At 41.8% G+C, this 22571-nt stretch overlaps 1 protein-coding gene across 1 annotated transcript; it reads right to left on the reverse strand.

The window, feature by feature from the left end:
* Positions 1-1445: 1445 nt before the first annotated feature.
* RBL2 (RB transcriptional corepressor like 2) lies at positions 1446-22536 on the reverse strand. The gene is made up of 22 exons (XM_048515517.1): positions 22137-22536; positions 20880-21010; positions 18660-18860; positions 17961-18025; positions 16170-16298; positions 15358-15518; positions 15203-15267; positions 13865-14051; positions 12471-12637; positions 12100-12209; positions 11458-11561; positions 10873-11010; positions 10536-10700; positions 10083-10194; positions 8734-9009; positions 7313-7590; positions 6818-6994; positions 6636-6707; positions 4290-4383; positions 3729-3934; positions 3171-3335; positions 1446-2596 (listed from the first exon to the last, which is right to left on the reverse strand). Exons 1-22 carry the CDS (start codon positions 22377-22379, stop codon positions 2426-2428), a joined length of 3417 nt encoding a protein of 1138 aa, XP_048371474.1. The 5' UTR covers positions 22380-22536; the 3' UTR covers positions 1446-2425.
* Positions 22537-22571: the final 35 nt, after the last annotated feature.

The following is a 22571-nucleotide window of genomic DNA, read 5'->3' on the forward strand; positions in this document are numbered from 1 at the left end:
TTCAGACAGGTCACTAGCAAAAACATGGGGTTGTATCTGGCCAGCTCTTCTCCTGCTGGAAAAGGAAAGGAAGGAAGATCCTCTTTGAACACTAAATAGACCTATTTTGAGAAGGGGAAAAAAGTCATTTCCTGCCTCCCCAATGGGATGATGGGAACCACCCACAAGATGTCCTCCATCCCAGGGGAGAACCACATGGACAAAAGCCATGTGGACTGAGGAATTAAAGAAGAGAACTCAGCATGATCGAATGAAAAAGCTGGCTGGATCAATCCTGAGTCAAACAGAGGAAGAAGTATATCCCTGCCTGATCCTGTACTGGTGGAGACCCATGTGGTGTGTCCCTGATGAGCACCCATCTCTTTGAGCTACTTGTAAAAAATCCCTGTTTCTCATTTTGGCATTGATACAATATTGGGGGATTGGGGTGGTAGCAGAACACGTCATTTTGTTTGGTTCAGCTGTACAAGTTGTCTTTCAAAATCTATAAATGCCACAGTTGGCAAACACAAGGCTTTAATTATAACAGGTTGAGTTCCTCTACGCTAGACAGGCAATTTATTGTTTCATGTTAAGAGCTTGTATGGGTATTTAGGACATTGTTTGCTGTCCAGCGTTCGAGAACAGTCTGCTATTGGGTTGGGCTGACTAGTCTTTCCAGTGCTACTCAATCATAAGAACACTGTACCTGCTGTCATTAAATTAATAAAGTTAATCTCCGGTAGAATCCAACCAGAGTTGTGTGGCTTGTCTGGCCCAGAATGTATTATGAGGCTTTTAAAAGACACAATGTCTTCACATTTTCCTGAGAGGAGAAGAATAATTTGGATTTATACCCCACCTTTCTCTCCTGTAAGGAGACTCAAGGTGGCTTACAAACTCCTTTCCCTTCCTCTCCCCACAACAGACACCTTGTGAGGTAGGTGGGGATGAGAGAAGTCTGAAGAACTCTGAGTAGCCCAATCAGCCGGAATGTAAGAGTGTATCCCTGCCTGAAACCCCTCACATCCCCCCAATCCGTGCTTCCACTTGCACAAGACCTTCCACTTGCACAAGTCAACTGATGCTTCTGTTTGCACAATAAGAGACCTGAGCCATCGTTTGTGTCTCTAGCAGTGCCCCTGCCTGTTCTGTGCTACAGACGGTTGTGTCAACAAATGTGGTTTTCTTTTCAGCAACCCTCCTAAAAACTGATCAAATGTCTAATGTATGGTGTTCTTTGTTTCTTCTAGAAGAGTAGACTGAATTAAATGTTAGCTGTCACACCTCAAGTGAATGCTGCTAATCTATATCACCCCAGACACCTCCTCTTCTCCCCACTGCAAAACTTAAAAATTACAAATTTTTGAAACAGCCAGCTAAGCATTTCAATTCATCCGACCACAAGGTGACTGTAATATACAAAAGGTTAACTGGATGGAGGCTAAACAATGATAAGAAAACAATTTGACAGCCCCATAAATGAATATATTTTAAGTTCTAAGTGTAACTACTGCAGACTCAAAATAAATACATTAAGGCCATTTAACACAGGAAAACATGCATTATCTTAGGATGTTGGCTATTAAAATATATTCTCTTAAAAAGTGCCATTGTAAGTAAACAGCAAACTCTTAATCTGCTTCAGAGCTTTCTGCCTAAGAGTTCACTTGACATTGCACAACCAAAAACAACACAGCATTGTATCGGTATAAAAGACCCTACAGTAACCCCTAAAGGGCATCAGGGAAGCAATTAATTTAACCCCCTCCCCAATTGCTGCGGCTGCTACTTCTTGTGTGGTCTTCACTACTGTCCTTCAAGAGTGCTGAAGCTCTCAGGAATCCCTAGATTAAAAAAAACAGCTAAAAAAACCAAAGCCTGGGGTTGAAACAGTTAAGGTCACAGACAGAATTCCATCATTAGGCCGAAAACAAAGATTTGCGAAAAAAAGTGATTATCTTTTTCTGCAATGCAACGTCTTCCAAGCGCAAAAACCACTCGGTTTACCACACAGCTGAAAAACTCAAAATTAATGCTTTCTGTATTAAAAAAAAAAAGCCGGTCATTAAAACACCACCTCCTACTGGATTCATCAACTTTTGCCAATAAGTTAAAAAGTCTGTCACTCGAAACCAAAGCCACTGTTAAAAACGTCCTCCATGTAAAAGCAGGAGGCACAACGTTATTTTGTTCTAGCATCAATGCAGAGGCAAATTTCTACTCCCACCTAACTGGGACCATCGCTGCCGACCCGTCTGAAGCAAGGGAAACTGGAGTCTCTTTACATGTTGCGGTTCCTCATGGGGAAGAAGAAACGCTCCCCCCGCCAAAAAGAGTTAAAAATGCTTCCTCTTGGAAAGTGCCTTGAAAACAGGGAGGGGTTGTAAGCGCTGTCCCTGCTGGCTGAGTGCTAGAAAACAAACTCAGCTCACTGTAACCAGCATCAATGAGCCCCTCGGTCATTGGCCACATCTTGCAGGCGCCGCAGGAGGGCGGTGTGGTTTTCAGGGCACATGCGCTTGGCTGGCGATTCGGCCCCCTCCTCCAAGACGATGCTCCTCTTCTTGGTCACTGTCTCTCCAGTTCTAATCATGCTGTTGATTTCTTGAAGCCTCTGAAACGGAACGGGAAGCAAGAGAAACTTCAGTGTGGCTCCTTGGGGCCCGTTTCGGCAATGTTTGTCTCCCTCCCCAAACACTGGGAAAACTTCCACAGTATAGCTATGCTGTTACCTTAAGCCAGCGTGATGTGGTGGTTAAGAGCAGAACTGTGACTAGCCCAAGGTCACCCAGCAGGAATGTAGGTGTGTGGAAACACACCCGGTTCACCAGATAAGCCTCTGCCACTCAGGTGGAGGAGTGGGGAATCAAATCCGGTTCTCCAGATTAGAATCCACCTGCTCTTAACCACTACACCACGCTGGCTCTTGCCTTACCTTGAACTGGGTGGCTGCGCAAATAAAAATAATGTTGTTTCAGTGGCATGGGGTTGGTTTTATTCTTTTTCTCCTGTCTCAATTTTTAAGTTACCCTCTTTAAGTTACCCTCTCTGCATTTAGCTCTGCCTCTGGTGGCAGCCATTCTGTGGTTGTAACCATCACCCTGTGCCAGAATTCCTAAACTGCCTGCATGCTCAAAAAAGTTCGGGACTCCTTGGGCTACAGGCAGATGCCAGCTCTTGGCTCTCACCTTGGACGGGCTGCTGCTGAAATAGTAGAATATTTTTTCCCGTGGAGAAAGCACAGACTCGTTTTTGTGAGGGGAGATGTAAACAGAGTGGTTCTGAGACAGCTGCACTTTGCGTGGAGAGCTGCTTCTCACAAATGGGTACGGAGACAAGGGGGGAGCTTCACCCTGTGAAGAGAAGGCCACAAAATTAAACGAGAGAAGTCCAAGGCATGCAGCAGTCGGGTCCTTCCAGCTAAGAAAGTATTTTGAACTGTGTATGGATTTGAGCCAATAAAGCTGAAGATCTGCTTCAAATGGCTGTCTTAGTATGCAAAGGGTGGGAAACTATGCTTCTCTTCTTTAAAGTCTCCTTGCTGATATGTCTGCAGGGATGCGTACATATGTTGCTGCTGTGCACACAGAGAAAGTGCACAAGTACACAAAATTTAACTTTTACAGTCAAGATTACAGCTCTTCAAACAGCCTCTCTTGCAGAACTGGAAAACTGTCAGGATAACAATGCTACCTAATATTAAGGCAGAGTTTATTCATTTCTGAGAAGAAGGTACAGTTACTTACTCCACTGGCTGGGGAATACTTTAGGGCAAAGTCTCTAATTCGGTCTGTGTAGACGTTATTGTAAAACTGAATCAGGTCCCCTCGCTCCTCTTCCTCAGTGTCGCTGTTGGCCCCCGTCAGACGCGTTGGAGTCGGGGGAGCGCTGCTGGGCTGGGGAACAGGCAGCGTGCTGCTGGATCTCATCACCGGGCTGGAGTCTCTGCTTGCTACAAAAGGCACAAACTTAAATTATAGTACACCGCAGATCACCCCCTGTAATTCCTTAAAACTCTTCTGAGAAAGCATATAATGTATTTTGTATTCAACCCTTCTGATGTTCTTATTTGGGAAATGAACTCCAGGTGAAAGTTTGTTACCACTGGGGTAACAAACTGGTCCAGTCATCCAGTGAAGCTGACTGAAGTAAGCTTTTAAAAAAGTGGTACAGGGAGAAAAGGGGGCGGGGAAGCATCCTATTTATTTAAACATGTTGCATGTTCATCCAAGTTGCAACAGGTCAGAATGTTCTCCTGTGCTTCTTTTAGCCACAAACCGGAGTGTCATTCAGTTAAAACCACTTACTTCTGTCATTCCTTCCAGCTGGAGAGTTCTGTTGACTGTCGCTGCTCCCTGAACGCCGCCGTCGCCTGCCCTTAATTAAGACGTTTCGATACACCTTCAAAAAGACAACACTAATTTTACCAAACCCCTGTTTCTCCAACCATTATGCCAGACCCATCAGCAGCAATGGAAATCAGCAACTTTACTGCAATGTCTCCTAAGCTACGTAATGCTACCCCTGTGTAAATTAGAAAGTTTTAATTCAATTTTAGGGGTTTGCCAAAAACAAAAAATCTTACTTTTTCAGCAAGCATTTGGTACATTCTGTGCTTTTATTATTATTATTATTGCAGAGATCTTGTTTTAGGCGTCTTAGTCATTAATACTGTGCATCATCAGTTTTAAGATTATTGTTTTTATCTGTGTCTGACTGCCTTGAACTGCTAAGAAGAAAAGGTTTCTACAGAATTTAAATAAATATAACATTATTTATTTATTATTCTACTTGACAACTACATATTATTATTAATTTCATTTCTATACCACTTGTATCTTTATCTTTATCTTTATTAACCTTTAATAGGCATAAATAGATCAAGATTTACACAGACACATTCTTCAGTCTCAAGTATAGTTCAGCAGCAAGGAAACAGACCACATAACCTGATGATTGCCAATCCCCAAGGGGCTCTATACTAAATCACTTCAGATTCTCTTTTTTTAAAAGAAATGTAGCCAGAGCAAATGACAACAAATAATTCCCTACACATCAAAGTGCAAAAATACAATCCAAGTAATATAAAATTGCAATAAAAAATAGATCTGTTTAGCAAGTTAAAAAAGCAAAATGATACATCAATAGGTTTCCTGCCATGCACATTAGATAGATTGGAGACTTTATACTCTCATCTTTTATAAGAAGTTCCTACGTTTGTTCTTTATGTAATCATATTTTATATTTAAAAATTTAATTCTGTGCCAAATAATAAAAAAACCAATTTGGTTTTAGGTGTACTGGTATAATATATGTATATATTTTAAAAAAATACAGTTAAAATTAATAAAATGAGAATAAATTAGCACTTTAAAATGGTTTACTGTCAGGTATAGAGCTACTCATAATGCGTTGTTGTATGAGGCATTGTAATCTCCCTAAGAAGAAAACGTGACATGGCAACAGGTAGGGTTAGAAATTTTCCTCAGCCACTAGTAAAGGGTGAAATTAATCTGAGATCGCTGCGAGATTCTGCATTTATTTATTTTGTGGACACTCCTAGGAGGACATGGGTAAGAGGAGGTCAATGGAGCCACAGCGGCAGTGTCTCTTTGTTGTTTTGGAATTTGGTGATACCTTCTCGTTGGTAGAGGCTGGAAGGAAGACTGTTGAATCTGGCTAACATAAATGCCCGGCGGTGGGCAACCGGTAGAAGTAGCTGCTATGGTAATTGAAACTAAAACTCCATACTTGGGAAGGATGCCCAAAGCCTCGAGGAGAAACAGACTGGAATTTTGGATGAAATTTCAGAAAGCCTGGCGTTCATGGTCTTTCAGTCTGTCTTTGATTTGGCAGAAGATAAAGTTCTCATTGCTGTTTTGAAGGGACAGTTAGGATCTATCTCCAATGTCTCCTAATTTTTTGTTGGTAATAGCCTTCGGATCCATTTGGGAGACAGTAATTATCTTTTAAGTAGGTGTGTAACGGTAATGTCGGCCATCCTTGGATCTAAAGTGGATCTTGAGCTTCAGAATTTTTTATTGTGAAAATCCAAGCTAGGGAGTTTTGACTGTGGATAGTCCACATCTTCAAGACACAGGAGTAGTGAAGGTGATACTATTGGGGACTCCTCATTACTCTTCTCAGAAATGATGGCTTGGATTAGATCCAATTTTCTTGGAGTTGAAAGCGATTGGATCCATATGGGGATCCCACGTAAAGAGATCTTTGGAATCACTCCCTTTGCTTGGAAAATCTTCAGGGCAGCAATGATGGATTGAAAACCCTTCCCGTAATAGAATTGGGCGATACCTGATAGCAGCCTTTTCCCGGAAGTTATGGAGCAAGATCTTTGTAGTGACCACTGGAAATTATATTGGAAATTTAGGCCTAAATATTTAAAAGATTTGACCTGATTAAGATATACCACTTGTAGTCAAAGCTCTATGGACAGTTTACAACCAATATGATCTGACATGCTATTAGACATAGGTGTCAAACTCGCGGCCCTCCAGATGCTATGGACTACAGTTCCCATAGTCCCCTACCATTATCATGCTGGCAGGGGATGATGGGAACTGTAGTCCATAACATCTGGAAGGCCGCGAGTTTGACACCTGTGTGCTAATAATTCAGGCCCAAAATTTGCTTACATGACTCTTAGCTTGTGGTTGGGACCGATAACAGCGCATGATGTTTTGAAATGACGTGTTCTCTTCTGTGACCTAAAAATTCAAGAGGGAAATTGCTTGGGTTATAACTATTACAATTGTTCATAAATCACAAAATCTCTTGTTTTATTTACCATAATCTGTGTGTTTTTGTTAAGCTTTACCTTTGCTATTATGTAAATAGCACACATCAACAGCTGGTCTAAGTGTCGGTCCATCATGAGCTCGGAGCACTGGACCAGGGAGAACTCGAAGCAAGTCCAGATCTTCTTCCTCAGATCATCTGAAATGTCCAATCTGAGACAAAGATCCCGCAGGCGGACACTCGCCAAGTGGAACACCTAATATAAGGAAGGGAGGCCGCGAGAGCTAGTCTATTATTATGCTTTTAAAAACCATCTGCTTCTCCAAAAAAAAAGACAGACACATCTAATTCATCACAAATAACATAGTAAATTAATATAATATAATGTGACTGATAATCTACAGTGAAATGTATTACTTAACAAATGTACAAACTTGCACGAATGCAGAAATTTTATCACATCAGAGTAAACATTCCTCCTTTTCTACAGTCAATGTCTGTACTTTTAACACAGCCCTGCATTTAGAATTCTAGCTCTATACCAAATATACTCTATACCATGAACCGGCTGTACCTTTCTAAAGAAGAGTGAAAGTGAGCCGGCCTTCCGGGACTTTGCACTGCTGCCACCCGGCGGCTGCTTTGCCCGCTGGTCTCCAGGAAGGGCAATCTGTTGGACGGCCACTGGGCCTTGCAACTGCAGGGCTGCCCCAGCCACCTGTTGAGTGCTCAGGGTCCCAGTGAGGCTCTGTGCACTGAGGGGCTGGATGGAGCCGGCCAGCGGCTGAGCCTGCGCACCAACGTTGACCTGGACTGGGATGAAAGTGATTCCTCCGTTTTCATTGGCAATGCCTGCAAAACCAAACAGCACGGAGAAATGAATGCCTGAAACACAAACATGTGAATTTATGTGTTCCGTTCCAGCTCCGCCCCCTCAATATCTTTATTACCATATCCTCCTTTGGATAGGGACCAAGTTGCTTCACCAAACAGAAGAGTTCTCTTTGAGCAACTAATTTCCAAAATAAATAATATACGGCTAATTTATATCCTCCTATTGATTTAGGGTATTTTAACTCGCTTTTCTGCATCTGAGTGTGGCCTCAAAACAGCACCTTATGCTCCCACCCTTCCACACACATTTTTCTTGTTGCTTCATAAAGAGCCATGTAAACTGACCACTCAGTTGCCTATGATCACTGTCATCTTACGGATATGTGATTACCTGTCAGCAGTATATTAGCTTTTGGGGGGAGAGGGGGAAGGAGAGAGAGTCACTAGATCAAAATCACCCAGCAATCACCCATGGCAGAAAGGGGATTTGAAACTGAATCTACCAGATCTTAGTCTACCTCTCTGCCACTCTATGGTTATAATATTTGCCTCTAGAGCCAGGAAGCAGTTTGCAGACTGGAAATCCAAAGTTTAGCAACAGCCCTGACTTGCCCCACATCCTTGGGATCACAATCCAGCATTACAGCTCTTTCGTAAAGAAATGCTAAGAAACATAGTAAAGGATGGTTTCTACAGTTAAGCCGCTGTTCAGAAGTCAGAAACTAACAGGAGCAAGTTGTGTCTACTTCCTGTGCTACACTCCTTATCTTATGTGTTCCTTTTAGGCCATGTTTCTATATTCTGAGCCCACTAACAGTTCTGAGAATTAATGTAAGGGATGTTCCCTTCTACTACAAAGAAGAAGAGTTTGGATTTATACCTCACCTTTTTCTCCTGTAAGGAGACTCAAGATGGCTTACAAGCTCCTTTCCCTTCCTCTCCCCACAACAGACACCTTATGAGGCAGGTGGGGCTGAGAGAGTTCTGAATTAACTGTGACTAGCCCAAGGCCACCCAGCAGGAATGCAGGAGTGCAGAAACACATCTGGTTCACCAGATATGCCTCTGCCACTCAGGCGGAGGAGTGGGGAATCAAATCCGGTTCTCCAGATTAGAATCCACCTGCTCTTAACCACTACACCACGCTGGCTCTTGCCTTACCTTGAACTGGTATCGTAACCGTCTGTCCATTATTTGCTGTTACAGTTGCTGTTGCCACAGTCACTAGAGTCTGCCCGGGCACAGGAGTAATGGGAATCGTATCTGGGGGGACATTCTGCACGGGCACGGTACTGATCACAGGCTGCTGGGAGACCCTCACAGGGGTCCGACTGTTGTCTGCGGGGGTATCATTATCAACAAACAGTCTTCTCCTAGTCGAGTTGCCTGCAGGAGAGCTGTATCTTTCATATAGTGTGGTTGGAGAAGATGCGAGTCCTGGATGGTTAAGAGGAGATGAGAAAAAACAGACCGGGGGAAAAAATCGCATATAATCCAGCAACAGCATCTCCAGTTAATTCCACTCAAGAATTTCAAACAAAACTATCTTGTGAAGTAGTCTGGAAACAACTTTTTGCCCTGGTCATTTCATGCAATGGTATGTTCTCATATGAATATAATCCACAAGGCGAGTCTTGTTATTTGTATCATGCAATCTGTCCTTATCTCTTTCCCCCAACGTGCCCAATACCAGCTACACATGGGTGCATGAATAAGAAATATTCTCTACGTAAAAAATATGAGACATGGTAATCTTGGATAGCTTGTTACAGCAAGAAGTGACAAGCAAATTCAACCACAGACTGACCAGCCCTTAGGTCATACAAAACCATTACTGATATGAAACTGCAGTTAAAGTATTTGGGGGGGAAAATGGAAGTTCTTGGAAACCAAAGAACTGACCGTCAGAAATGGACTGGTGCAAAAGAATCTACAAAGTGGCACTTTAAACAAAAAAATATTTGTTAACAGGGAGAAAAAAGAATATTTTTCAAGTAAGTTGTTAAAAACTGGGGTTTGTTTATAGAACATCAGAATATAACATTTCATGACTAAGTCCAAATTTACAGTTTTCTCTGATATAAAATTTAATAAGAATATATTTTTGTTTTTAAAAAGTATTTACTAAGGCAAAGGCATCTTGTGACATGGATGGATAACCAGGGCTTCCTTTCCAGCCAACTGAGTTTTCACGTAGCCCAAAGAAAGAGAAATTTGCAGAAAACTCTCAGGCTGCTTTTGAATGGGGAGTGTTTGTGTGTCGATGTTGATGCGGGGGTGGGAAACGCCGTCTGCCAAGCAGACACTCTGCTTTGAAACCTTTCTCATATGCATTGAACTAAGTGCCGCGTTGGGGCAGAAACAATGCCACTCAATTCCGGTTCCCAGTATACTTGGGATAATGAGGAGTTTTTGCAACAAACAAGGCAAAAAAATGAGTACTTTGGATAGTCTTTCAAATCCTTGCCGATATGAAAAGCAACTATAAGAATAATAACAATAATAGTTACCCTTTCCCAGAGCTCCAGTTTCAGCACGAACTTCATTTAGTCTCCTAGGAGTTAAAGGAGAACCCAACACACTGTTTCCATCTGGCCTCTCAAAATAGTGAGACGGCATTACCTAAAAACATAAGAAGATTCAAGCAGCTTTAATACTTCCTAGGCCTAATTATTTAGATTTGCTGCCTGCAACCCAGTGCAGATGGTCAGATCAGATTGGTATAAAAAATAAGGACTCCATTTCTCCTCACATTCATCTTTTGGACGTCATAGAATCATAGAGTTGGAAGAGACCCCAAGGGCCATCAAGTCCAACTCCCTGGACTGCAGGAACACACAATCAAAGCACTCCTGACAGATGGCCATCCAGTCTCTCTTTTAAAACCTCCAAAGAAGGAGACGCCACCACACTCCGAGGTAGTGCATTCTACTGTCAAACAGCCCTTACTGTCAGGAAGTTACCTCTTCACAGGTAGGAACTTTATTCTCATTCTCCTTGATCTTTTCCCAGAGTGGGGATTCCACTTTCCATGCCAGGCTTTCTAAAATCTGCTCTTCGATGTGATTCAAATGCTTCACCACTTCTCTGCACAGGCCATCTTCTGCTCTGATTAGAATTTCTATAACCTGCAATAAATATTATGGGCTTAAATACTAAACATGCTTGATTCCATTAAAAACATTACAAATTCAACAGTTTTATTTTTTTCAGTGAACGACATTAAGCTTATTAGCGGCAAACTGAAAATATTTTCTCTTGGTTTGGAAATCAACCTCAAGAACAGTCAAATGAATTTACCTTGTAAAAGTGAAAGACGGGGACGTCAAATATGTCAGTGATTAACGGGAAGCTGTCCGCTGATTTGTAAGAGTAAGTTATTATTTCAAGGCAGCAGGCCAGCAGTGATCTGTGAAACACGTCATGTTCCAGGATTGCCTACAATAAGAAGATATCAGCACAGTATGCAATGAGATAACATGGTGCCACTGGAATTCTGTTTTGCTTTGCTGCAGAATATCAGAGTCTGGGTGGCACTTTAAAGACAGATGAAATTAACTTATGCATTGTTTATAAGAACATAAGAAAGAGCCTTGTTGGATCAGACCAGAGTCCATCTAGTCCAGCACTCTGCTACTCACAGTGACCCACCAGATGCTTTTGGGAGCTCACATGCAGGATGTGAAAGCAATGGCCTTCTGCTGCTGCTGCTCCCAAGCATCTGGATTGCTGGCATTTGCAATCTTAGATCAAGGAGAATCAAGATTGGTAGCCATTGGTAGCCAAGATTGGTAGTTCTTGTTTTGTTTCCTCAGATAGCCCATTTACTTTGAAATAAAGAAGCTGATTATGACTTAGACAAACCACTCCACAAAAATTACTTACAGACAAGTCAGCATCTCCTAGCCTTCTTTTCTCTTGTTCAATGACAGATTCCAACACCTTATAGTAGAGGACCTCAGCAAGACGAAAGTGTTTTCCGACAACATCTGCAAGCATTAAAAAACAAGCAAGCTCTAGTGACATGCACAAAAAAAAAGAACTCCAAAACCTTAATGTAGAGAAAAAAAAGACTGAAATCCACTTATTTTCTAATTCCAAACTGATCTTTAATTCCAAAGTTGCTGAAATAAATTATCTTTTCGAGCACATAATTGAGATTTGGCCTGCATCCAATATCGCCAAAGGGAAAACACGTCCTGAGCCCTTCGGGGGAGGGCGGTATAAAAGTAGAATAATAAATAAATAAATAAATAAATAAATATGATGGGATAAAATAACTTTAAAAGTCACCAGATAAGGATACTTGCCAATTTTCATCCTGAAAGCCAAAGGCATTGTTATCCATCAACCACATTTAAATTCACCCTTCCTCTAAGAAGCTATGAGCAACAAACATGGTGTTTCCCTTTCCCGATTCAGATCTCTTACTGCTACATTCTAAATCCTGGCTGAACTCTGTACAGGCCACACCATGTTCATTAAACACAATAGAAGTGCTTTTATATGACAGCAGGGTTCCTTTACCTTTGGAAAAGGTGCCAGGTTCGCCCTGATGTTGTGTCCTCTGGCAATAAATTTCATACATTTCTTTCACTCTGTTGGCAATCGACAAGGAAGGATCTCTGGAACATGCCCTGTCAAGGAACAAATACATAAGATCTAGATTTGCAAGTGAAGGAGAAAAGGACGAAGTCGTTCCTTATGACACAACAGTCTCCACAGAAACACTGTGTGTAACAGACTTCCCTCTGTGATACACCTCTAAAGATGCCAGTCACAGATGCAGGCAAAACATTAGGAACAAGATGTACCAGACCACAGCCACGCAGTCCGGAAAACCCATAACAACCAATAGTCACAGTGTTCAAAACTGAACACAAAATGGTCCTACTAACCTGAGAATTTGCTCCAGATTTTCGCTGGGGGCATTTTTTAGCCCTGTCAGCATTGTATGAAGCCGGGTCAAGCTGTACGTTGCAATGGAGACGGGGCTCACACAAGAATCACTCTCCTTTACGTACTTTCGGCCAGTAAGAGGGGTGGCTATTCCAAACGATTTCGTCTAATCACAAAAACAAACAAAACATGAAAGGCATTTCTGGAACACAGACTGCTTCAATCAAACATGTTATATGTTAGACCTTTGCAATCTTAAAATAAAAACACAGAGGATTAAGATACCTGCTTGTCAGATACAGTAAAGAGAGCTATTCCTGCTCAATGGAACTATCACGTAGCATCAGCCACATGGGATTTTACTCATAGACGAATTCAGTGTGTACTATCTTTATCTTTAAGTGGGTGAACAGAAACTGCCACTATAGACAGGAGGTGTCAATTCTCAAACATTGTATATTTGTTTAAGCTTTCTTATCTAAACAAATATACATGGTGTCCGTGTAAAACCTTCAACACTTTGAATAAGCACAGCATCCAAATGTGGTCACGCTACACAACAGTTTCTTGCATGCAATAAGACAGCTCAGAAAATCTATTACAGCATTTTTTTAAGTTGACTGTAGCTATCCGAACAACACTACAACAGAAGATTGCTGATACTGTTGCAACATTAGATGCAAATATCCACTTGATATTCTTTGGGAGACAAGGAGAGGATCACATCAAAGTGGAATTTGCATAACTGGATGTAAAAAATTTTGAGATGATATATTCTATTCAATAAAGGAAACTTCATTACTACATACGTTTTTCTTCAGTATTCACCGTGACTGAAAGTTGAAAAGGTTTCATGATTCAAAGTGTTAAAGGTTTTATTTGGACACACAGTATTTTATATAATAAATAAACAAAATTTAGAATCACAAGCATTGCCATTCAACGTGGGTAGATGCTGTTCTGTGCCACTTGTAATCCACCAGACTATTTTGAAGTCAGGGGCAGAGAAAGAAGAAGAGTTTGGATTTATACCCCACCTTTCTCTCCTGAAAGGAGACTCAAAGTGGCTTACAAACTCCTTTCCCTTCCTCTCCCCACAACAGCCACCTTGTGAGGTTGGTAGGGATGAAAGAGTTCAGAGAGAACTGTGATTAGCCCAAGGTCACCCAGCAGGAATGTAGGAGTGTAGAAACACATCTGGTTCACAAGATAAGCCTCTGCCACTCAGGTGAAGGAGTGGGGAATCAAACCTGGCTCTCCAGATTAGAATCCACCTGCTATTAACCACCAGACCATGCTGGCTCTCCACAGAATACATTCCAACCACTCACGGGTGACTATGCCATGCATTAACACAACTACTACGATATGCAACAGATCATGATGTACTCACACGTTCAAAATGTTCCTGCAGACTGTATTTCATTTGTGCTCTTTCTGCTGTTTCCATTCCCGAAGACGTGTTCAGGAACCTCCGCAGAGTTCCTATTTCCTCATCTGCATCATCTCCAAGAAATATACGCTCATCTAGGTTGCCCACTGACAACACATACTCCTCGTAGGCTTTGTTGATAGCTTTACTACAGTGAAGCAGAAAAAGAAAGGGGATGGACATTCAGGTATAAGCTAATAGCCAGCCATGAAGAATGAAACAAGAAGAGGAAGAAGAGGAAGAAGAGGAGTTTGGATTTATAGCCCACCTTTCTCTCCTGTAATGAGACTCAAGGTGGCTTACAAACTCCTTTCCCTTCCTCTCCCCACAACAGCCACCATGTGAGGTTGGTAGGGATGAAAGAGTTCAGAGAAAACTGTGACTAGCCCAAGGTCACCCAGCAGGAATGTAGGAGCGCAGACACACATCTGGTTCACCAGATAAGCCTCCGCCACTCAGGTGGAGGAGTGTGGAATCAAACCTGGTTCTTCAGATTAGAATCCACCTGCTCTTAACCACTACACCACGCTGGCTCTTCAGAGACTCAAGTGAACCAGAAAGGTCTTCCATGTTTGCCTCTGGCTTTCTGTGCCATTGGGAAAGTGACATAGGCTTGGAATCACTTCAAAATAATATTACAGAAGTAGTTCTTTTGCCGGGGGGGGGACAGAGAAGTCAACCTGATCTTCCCCAAAATTAATAAAGCAAAGCCCTGAAATATACACGCAAGATGCGTTTCTCTCCATGGCACATCTTACCATGACAAGCCTCTGAAGATGCCAGCCATAAATGGGTGTGAAAAGTTAGAAGCAAAAACTATCTGACCACAGCCACAAAGCCCAGCAAACCCACAACAGACAGATGATTGTGGATGTGAAAGCCTTCCACAATACCGTCCTCAAAAGATTACACAACCAACCAACCTTTTTAAGCCCTCAACCTGACAATTAGTAACAAAGCTGGTGAGATCTCCTCTCCTGCTGTCTTAGCTATTTACCATTTAATTTCTGAGTTTCAGCAGCGGATTAAAAATGTGCTGACTGAATGGTGAATATAACATAACAGTCTGTTCTGGTTTCAAACAAGTGTCAGACGGGTATGCGGCTTGCAGAGGACTGGATTGAGGGCCCAAGAAAGTATACTAAGGCTAGGATATAAGAGGCAGAGACTTGTTGGGAGTCATATTTAAGAATTAAAACCCAGCCTTCACAAATGAAGGACTTTCGGGAACTAAATTGAAAGAGCTTCAACGTACACCAAATTCTGTTGTTATAAACAATATAGCTCTATCATACTCACAAGCTCTCTCCAAAATGCCCAGGATCTAAAAACCCAGTAAGAGTTTCTTCTTTTCCTTTTAGAATCTAGCCAAAAAAGGAGGACCGGTGTTAAATACAAGAAATGGAACACTGCCAAAATCATTAGGATTGTGCGGTTTTCAACAAGTTGTGTACCTTTTTCTCAAAAAGTTTTCTCACATAAGGCTTCCAGAAATGTTCTTTGATGCCCTTGGCTTCCAATACCAAACCGTCATGCAACGAGCAGAGTTTTTCAATGATGCAAGGAGGCTCAGACATAGGTTTGTAATCTTTGCTATGAATGTCTTCAGGTAACCCTGGATTGGGATGAGGGCAGACAGTAAATATCTTTTCCACTTTTTTGCCCTTCTGAGATTAATATGAAAGCACACACAGCAAATATTATTAAAAAAAAACCCTTGGGCTGCTTATTTTCCCAGTTCATAAAACACAGGAAGTAAGGCTCATTCCGCACAAGCAGAATAATGCACTTTCAAACTGCTTTCAGTGCTCTTTGAAGCTGTGCGGAATGGCAAAATCCACTTGCAAACAGTTGTGAAAGTGGTTTGAAAACGCATTATTTTGCGTGTGCGGAAAGGGCCTAAGAGACTACCTTTCTGTTTTATGGTAGAAATTGGGGGTGGACGGATGGAGTGTTCCTGCGTTAGAAAGTGACACATCCTCCGCCTTTTTGCTTTTCCTCACTTCACTTCCCCAATTTTGTTCTCTCTTAATTATGTTTACAGGAATTGTTATTTTGTCTCATCTTGCTACAGCGAAGTTTGAAAAACAGTAAATATAAAGGGAAAACAAATCCTATGCAATGTTTATTCTTTGCAGAGTCCTTTTCTACACGTCACAACTGCAATATGTTATTTCTTATATTTAATCAAAAAGATCCAATTAAATACTGATTGGCACTTCAGAGCAGTCTCGTAATTTTTTTTTTTACTTTTCACTTTGCTTACCTTTAAAGCTGAGATTCAGAAGATCCTTACGATTTGTGCACTGCAGAGCATTTCCATAGACTAGATCCAGGACACACAACAGAAGGTGGTAGGAATTGACCAAGTCATCACTGATCCTGGGGAAATTGCCTGCAGAAATTGTGATCATGACTCACACTGTATTTGAAGCACAGCATTCTAGGCTTGTTATAAACAAATGCAATGTATGCAAACTGTATAACCATACGATCATATTCTTAAGAGCTCAGTATAACGCATCCATCATCATAACAACCTTATAGCCAAGGTCACCCATGGGAGACAGTAAGCTACAGTTCTCACTGATTATTTAAACTCTGAAAATCAGAATAAAAAATAATCATTAGGCACGAAGTGTGCAGCTTTGCTAGTGCTAGTCTTACCATGCACAATAAGCAGCAAACTAATTCATCTGCACTGAAAGGAGCCAACACGAAAAAACCCGCAAGTCTCTCTGCACTGAAAAAGAAAGTGGTAAATGCTGATCTTGAGACTGGGAAACTTATCATACAGACAAGCCCAAGCTTGTCCTTGAAATGTGGTTGCCGTGATAAAGGCAGCAGAAACTTACAAAAACTCAGTAAACAACTTAACCACTTCCACTAACTGTCAACAGTACATGAAGTCTGCATTCATCAAATCCTGAGCTGCAGAGTTCACAAGTTGCCTACAACAATTCTTCCCTTTTTAAACCTCTGATCTGATACTGCCAACAAAGAATTAGTTGATCATGCAATTTGAACTATAGTTTCTACAGAGTCCACAGTTATTTTCAGTTTTAGTTTCTTCCTCAGTTTTCTCCATGTTTTCTTTCAATTGCACAACTTTTTTTGAAATAGTTTCATTTTTAATGTCTTCTAACCTCTTAACTCAACCTCCTAAACCCAACTCCTCAGCCTAATTTCACAAATCTAAACCTAATCCACAGTAAATCTCCTCTAACCCAGCAGTTCTTAATTTATACTCCACTACCATCCCCCAAGTATGCATCATCATCAAGTTCCCCCAAGCTCCAAGTAAAAATAACAAGGTAATAAAACCCCAAGGTTCATGGTACAATAAACCATGGCAGTAAACGGTTGCAAATCCAATTTTATTTTTATAAACTGTAACAGCAGACTGTATAGCTGTCAAAGAGCTCTGGGAGGTTAGCACATTGAGAATTTTTATCCTATATGGAAATATCAGAACTAATAATGGAAGGACACTTCATTTGCTGCAATTTCAAGTACAAAATAGTGTTGAATGCCTTCCAAGGCAAAAGCACAGTGGGAATTAATTACGAGTTATATAGTTATGAAAAGGCATAGTGCATTTTATTAAACAGTGTTATAATTGGATCATTCAATTCTTACATTTACAGAAAAAATAGGGGAAAGGGTTTTAGTCAGAAGATACTCTGAAAATGGATATGGCACAACAATCCTCCTAGATTAATCTCAACAGAATTAAAAGAAAAAAAATAAGATTCAGAATCAATATTGGACATCATGCAAAACACACTTGACATACAAAACAGACAATGATAAAAGTTGGAGGTGGCATGCTAACAGAGCACGATCTTTTTTAAAAAAAAACCTTTTGTACACATCTTAAAAGTTACCGTAAGCTTTGGAGATTGATACTATGGATCATTTTTCTGAAATTACAAACTATATATTGCCAATTAATGCTTTGCTATAAGGAAGATGACAGATGATATTATTATTCTACTCTAACTCACAAGATTGTATAGTTAAGAACCAAAATTTTAGGCAAATTTTCAATTCTCACCTTTTGCATAAACAAACAGCACCCAGCAAAACTGAAAAACCTCAGAGACTGTGCAAGGTTGTCTCCTTTATAGGAACACAAGCATAAAAACAAGAACAAGTTATTACATTTTTCAACTACACAAGAAGGTACTCCTCATCTATATTCCCTCCCAAGGTCAAGGGGAAATGAAATGCAACACGCCTAGATTTGTTCTATGGAAGCTGCATGCAAATTGTTATCTTGGCCCCTTCCGCACATGCAGAATAATGCACATTCAATCCACTTTCACAATTTTTTGCAAGTGGATTTTGCTATTCCACACAGTGAAATCCAGCTTCAAAGTGCATTGAAAGTGGAATGAAAGTGCATTATTCTGCATGTGTGGAAGGGGCCCTATTTTCTTACTTTAGCTTGAGCACACAGATGTTTTCAGACAAGAGAGACTGAGTAGTATACATAATTTTGACTGCTATGTAGCAAGGGCAGAGTTGTGACAAAATTATCCCTTCGTTTCAGGGTCAAGCTTAGACACATCACTTGGAACAGATAAATGTAACCAAGAATGGAGGTGGGAGATGACCCAATGACCAGGATGGAATATAAAATTATTCGAGCTGCTGAAGTCAGGAGTTACCATGAAATGAGTATGGCATTTAAATCCAAATAACTTCGTTCAGATGGTAAGTGAAATCTTTAGTTAACACAATGAATCCACACCTTTGCTTCCTTCCTCTTTGCTGACGTGGCTGGTCTTCTTGAGGGTGCTTGAAGATATCCTGAAAAATGGGTTCATACTTCTTAAAAATTACAGCAGAAACTGTAAAGTTCCTTTCTAATCTTGCAGTACGTTCTCTGAACTGAGAGGGTAGATTTGCCATATCTTCCCACTTCTTCATCTTGTTAAAAAACTCTATCAAACTGAAGATATTTAGAAGATCAGGCTTATGAAATGACAAATTGAACACATTTTTTTAAAAAAAAAACACAACCTGTCTGAAAATGGCGTGTGATTTTTGTAAGGAAGCACGACTACGACAACAGACATGTATGCTTTCAAGTCTTTCTTTATTAGTCAGCTAGGGAAAACAAAAGTCAGTTTAAGGAGCTCTGACTATATACAGGTGACCTAACCGTTCTCCAAAATGTTTCCCTAATTAGCTCTGCCAATATAGTTATTTATTTAGATTTCTGTACCATCCCTCCCCTTCCAGGCTCTTCTCCCCCTCCCCAACATATGTGCTGTGTTTCTACTTCCAGTATCACTGTACTCTCTAATGGCATTTTGTGTACCTGTTCTGATCATATTGGTACAACATGGCCTAGGAACTTCTTTGTTGGTGGATCCTATGAATGGCTGTGCTATGAAGATGAAACAATTTGTAACATGACAACTATTTTAGATAAATCTGACAAAAAATTAAAAACAACGAAGTGTCAGTATTTAGCTTATTTTATTAATTAGTTGCTCAGTTTTTTGTAACATAAGCATAAGTTTCAGTTTGTACGCAAACTGCACTGGATAGCTTATTCAATAGGCAGGCAAATTCTGAAGAGGAAGGTAAATGTGTGGTGGCTGGGCACAGTGCATCCTTGCTGCCTCTAGAGCAGGGGTAGGGAACCTGCGGCTCTCCAGATGTTCAGGAACTACAATTCCCATCAGCCCCTGCCAGCATGGCCAATTGGCCATGCTGGCAGGGGCTGATGGGAATTGTAGTTCCTGAACATCTGGAGAGCCGCAGGTTCCCTACCCCTGCTCTAGACAGATTCATGGTGCTCAGAAAGAACAGGGGCAACCTCCCTCGACAGCCATGAGAAGTCCCCAATGGGTTGCACTGGACTTTTTGCTGGCAAAAGAGGGTGCTCTCGGGCTAAAAGAGCACAGGAAACTGACTAATTTTGGTTCTGCCTCTGGGAATGTCCCCATCAGCACCAGTTTATGTGCCCCTGAACTAGCATAGATGCCACTTACACCAGCATGAGGGGGCATCTACCCCAGCATAGAAATCACGCTGTTTCCAGAGAAGAAGAGTTTGGATTTATATCCCCCCTTTCTCTCCTGTACAGAGACTCAAAGGGGCTTACACTCTCCTTTCCCTTCCCGCCCCCCACAACAAGCACCCTGTGAGGTGAGTGGGGCTGAGAGAGCACCAAAGAACTGTGACTAGCCCAAAGTCACCCAGCTGGCATGTGTTGCACAAACTAATCTGGCTCACTAGATAAGCCTCCACAGCTCAAGTGGCAGAGTGAGGAATCAAACCCAATTCTCCAGTTTAGAGTGCACGTGCTCTTAACCATTACACCACACTGGTGTAGATGAGGTGGCATCTACGCTGGCACAAAGGTCACGTTGCTTCCAGAGTCCTTTCCCTCTGACTCAGGATTGTACTGTCAAATAGAACTATTTCCTAAAATCCCCTATTAAGATAAACATAAAAAGTTCTGAAACATTTATGTATTACTAGTTGACTTACAGCACCTACATAAGTTTTAAACATTTATTGATAGTGAATTAAAACATGTTGTGATTTTAAAGAGTTAACACCAACAGGTTCCAAGAATAAAATCTTTAATTTGTTTATCGGTCAATTCCAGTAAATCCCACTGTTACAGCAGAGAGTAAGCAAAAGTCATAATAATGGATCTGAGTTACAAAATGACTGAATCTGCATAATAAACATCAAAATTGAGATCTAAATAATTCCAAGGCATGATGCAAAAGCACATAACTTAACAATCTTGAAGACAAGGACGTCCAAGTCAGTTAGCATCTATATCCAAGACCTCCTGAGAACCCAAAATACATCACTTCCACAATGGAAAGCAGAATATAGATGTAATAAATGATAATAATAATCCCTCATTCATATCAAAAAAGTTTCTGCAGCACACGCAATAATCTAAAACTGTTAGGCATTTTTTTAGAAAATGAAAAATTACCTTTGCCCTGAACAGCGTAATATTCTGATTAAGGATACATAGTTTCCTTCAACAGTTCCTCTGCTAACAGTGGGCACCGCTTTTCTGCAAGCCACATACAAGGAGCATGCTAGCCAATGTAGACTGTCCCCCTGTCATATTAAAAAAAATAGGCCTCAGTCATTTCTTAAACACATATACCCACAAGAGTTTCTTCCAGCACAGCCAGGATGAGTGGTTAAGAACCCTGTGATTTAAAGTGCTGCCTCAGGCTTGCTTAGTGACATATTTAATTGGTCCCTGAGAACATGAGAGAACCAGGCCATGTTGAAAATTGTTTTTATAAGTTTCAACTGCTATTTGTCACTGAGAAACACAAATCAGAAGCCTCCTCAGATGCATGAAACGATATGTAACGCATTAGCAAGGACCTGCCAAACAAACGTTATGCAATGCAAAGTTGAGAAATTGTGCTTAGTGCTGGAACGCTACTAAATGTCAAATGCAACCAGAAAATGGTTCACAGAGCCATAGTTGAAAGAAAATATACAGCCATCTTATTAATATAAAGAAGAAGAAGAGTTTGGATTTATATCCCACCTTTCTCTCCTGTAAGGCGACTCAAGGTGGCTTACAAACTCCTTTCCCTTCCTCTCCCCACAACAGACAACTTGTGAGGTAAGTGGGGATGAGAGAGTTCTGAGAGAACTGTGACTAGTCCAAGGTCATCCAACAAGAATGTAAGAGTGCGGAAACAGATCTGGTTCACCAGATAAGCCTCTGCCACTCAGGTGGAGTAGTGGGGATCAAGCCAGGTTCTCCAGATTAGAATCCACCTGCTCTTAACCACTACACCACGCTGAATGAATTAAAATGGTTTTGATGGTTGTTTACCAAAAAGAGCATGATGCTTCTGCTATAGCAAATTCTTTAGTTCTTCTTAGCTGTATATGAAGATGTGATCCACCCAAGGTGAATTTTGCTTCATGCCCCACCCGTTCTTTCCAAGGCTCACCCCTAAAATGCCTATCCACCCCCTCATTACAATTACTTCCTCCACCACATTTGACTCATGCCCCACCCCTTCTCCCCACCTCCAAATGCCCACCTCCTGTCTAATTTCTACTAACTCCTCCCCCAACCCCAAGGTGAATTTTGCATCTGGCCCCACCCCTTCTCCCCAACTTTCGCTCCCAAACACCCCCTCCTTTATACTGACTAGCCCCGCCCCCTCCCGCCTCATGACTGACAACCTTAGGCCCCGCCCCTTCCCCTCACCTCCAGGGTGTAGTTGCGCTTCATGCTCTGGTAATCGAGCCAGGCCTCGGCTCGGGCGCGCTCGTCCATGTTGAGGCTGCCGCACAGCTCCTCGTAGCGCTGCCGGGCGTCCGCCTCTTCTTCCTCCTCCTCCTCCTCCTCCTTCTTCCCCTCCTCCTCTTCCTCTGCTCGCCGGGCGGGGCTGAGGGAAGGGGCGCCCCCTCCGGCCGCCGCCTCGCCTTCCCCTTCGTCGCCTGACAGCATCGCCTCTGAGGGGGGGAACTCGAGCGCCGACGGCTCGAGATGGGGCTGGGGCGCGCACTGCGCCTGCGCCACGGACTTTCTACCCCCCCCCCCGCACCCCCCTGTTGTTTTCTCTGAGCCACCGAAGGGCGTCGCTTTCGTTCCCTCACCCTCAGCCGCGGCGTTCGAATCGGCCACACCGATTGGCCAGTG

The sequence above is a fragment of the Sphaerodactylus townsendi genome, linkage group LG14 (genome assembly GCF_021028975.2).
Source record: "Sphaerodactylus townsendi isolate TG3544 linkage group LG14, MPM_Stown_v2.3, whole genome shotgun sequence".
In the NCBI taxonomy this organism is placed as follows: domain Eukaryota; kingdom Metazoa; phylum Chordata; class Lepidosauria; order Squamata; family Sphaerodactylidae; genus Sphaerodactylus; species Sphaerodactylus townsendi.

Excerpts from the sequence above, each read along its gene's own strand:
- RBL2 (XM_048515517.1), bottom strand. The coding sequence starts at position 22,379 with ATGCTGTCAGGCGACGAAGGGGAAGGCGAGGCGGCGGCCGGAGGGGGC. Across the intron at positions 21,011-22,136 it reads AGCGCAACTACACCCTGGAG|GGGGACAGTCTACATTGGCT; the intron begins GTGAGGGGAAGG and ends TTAATATGACAG. Across the intron at positions 12,210-12,470 it reads AATCTGGAGCAAATTCTCAG|GGCATGTTCCAGAGATCCTT; the intron begins GTTAGTAGGACC and ends GTTCCTTGACAG.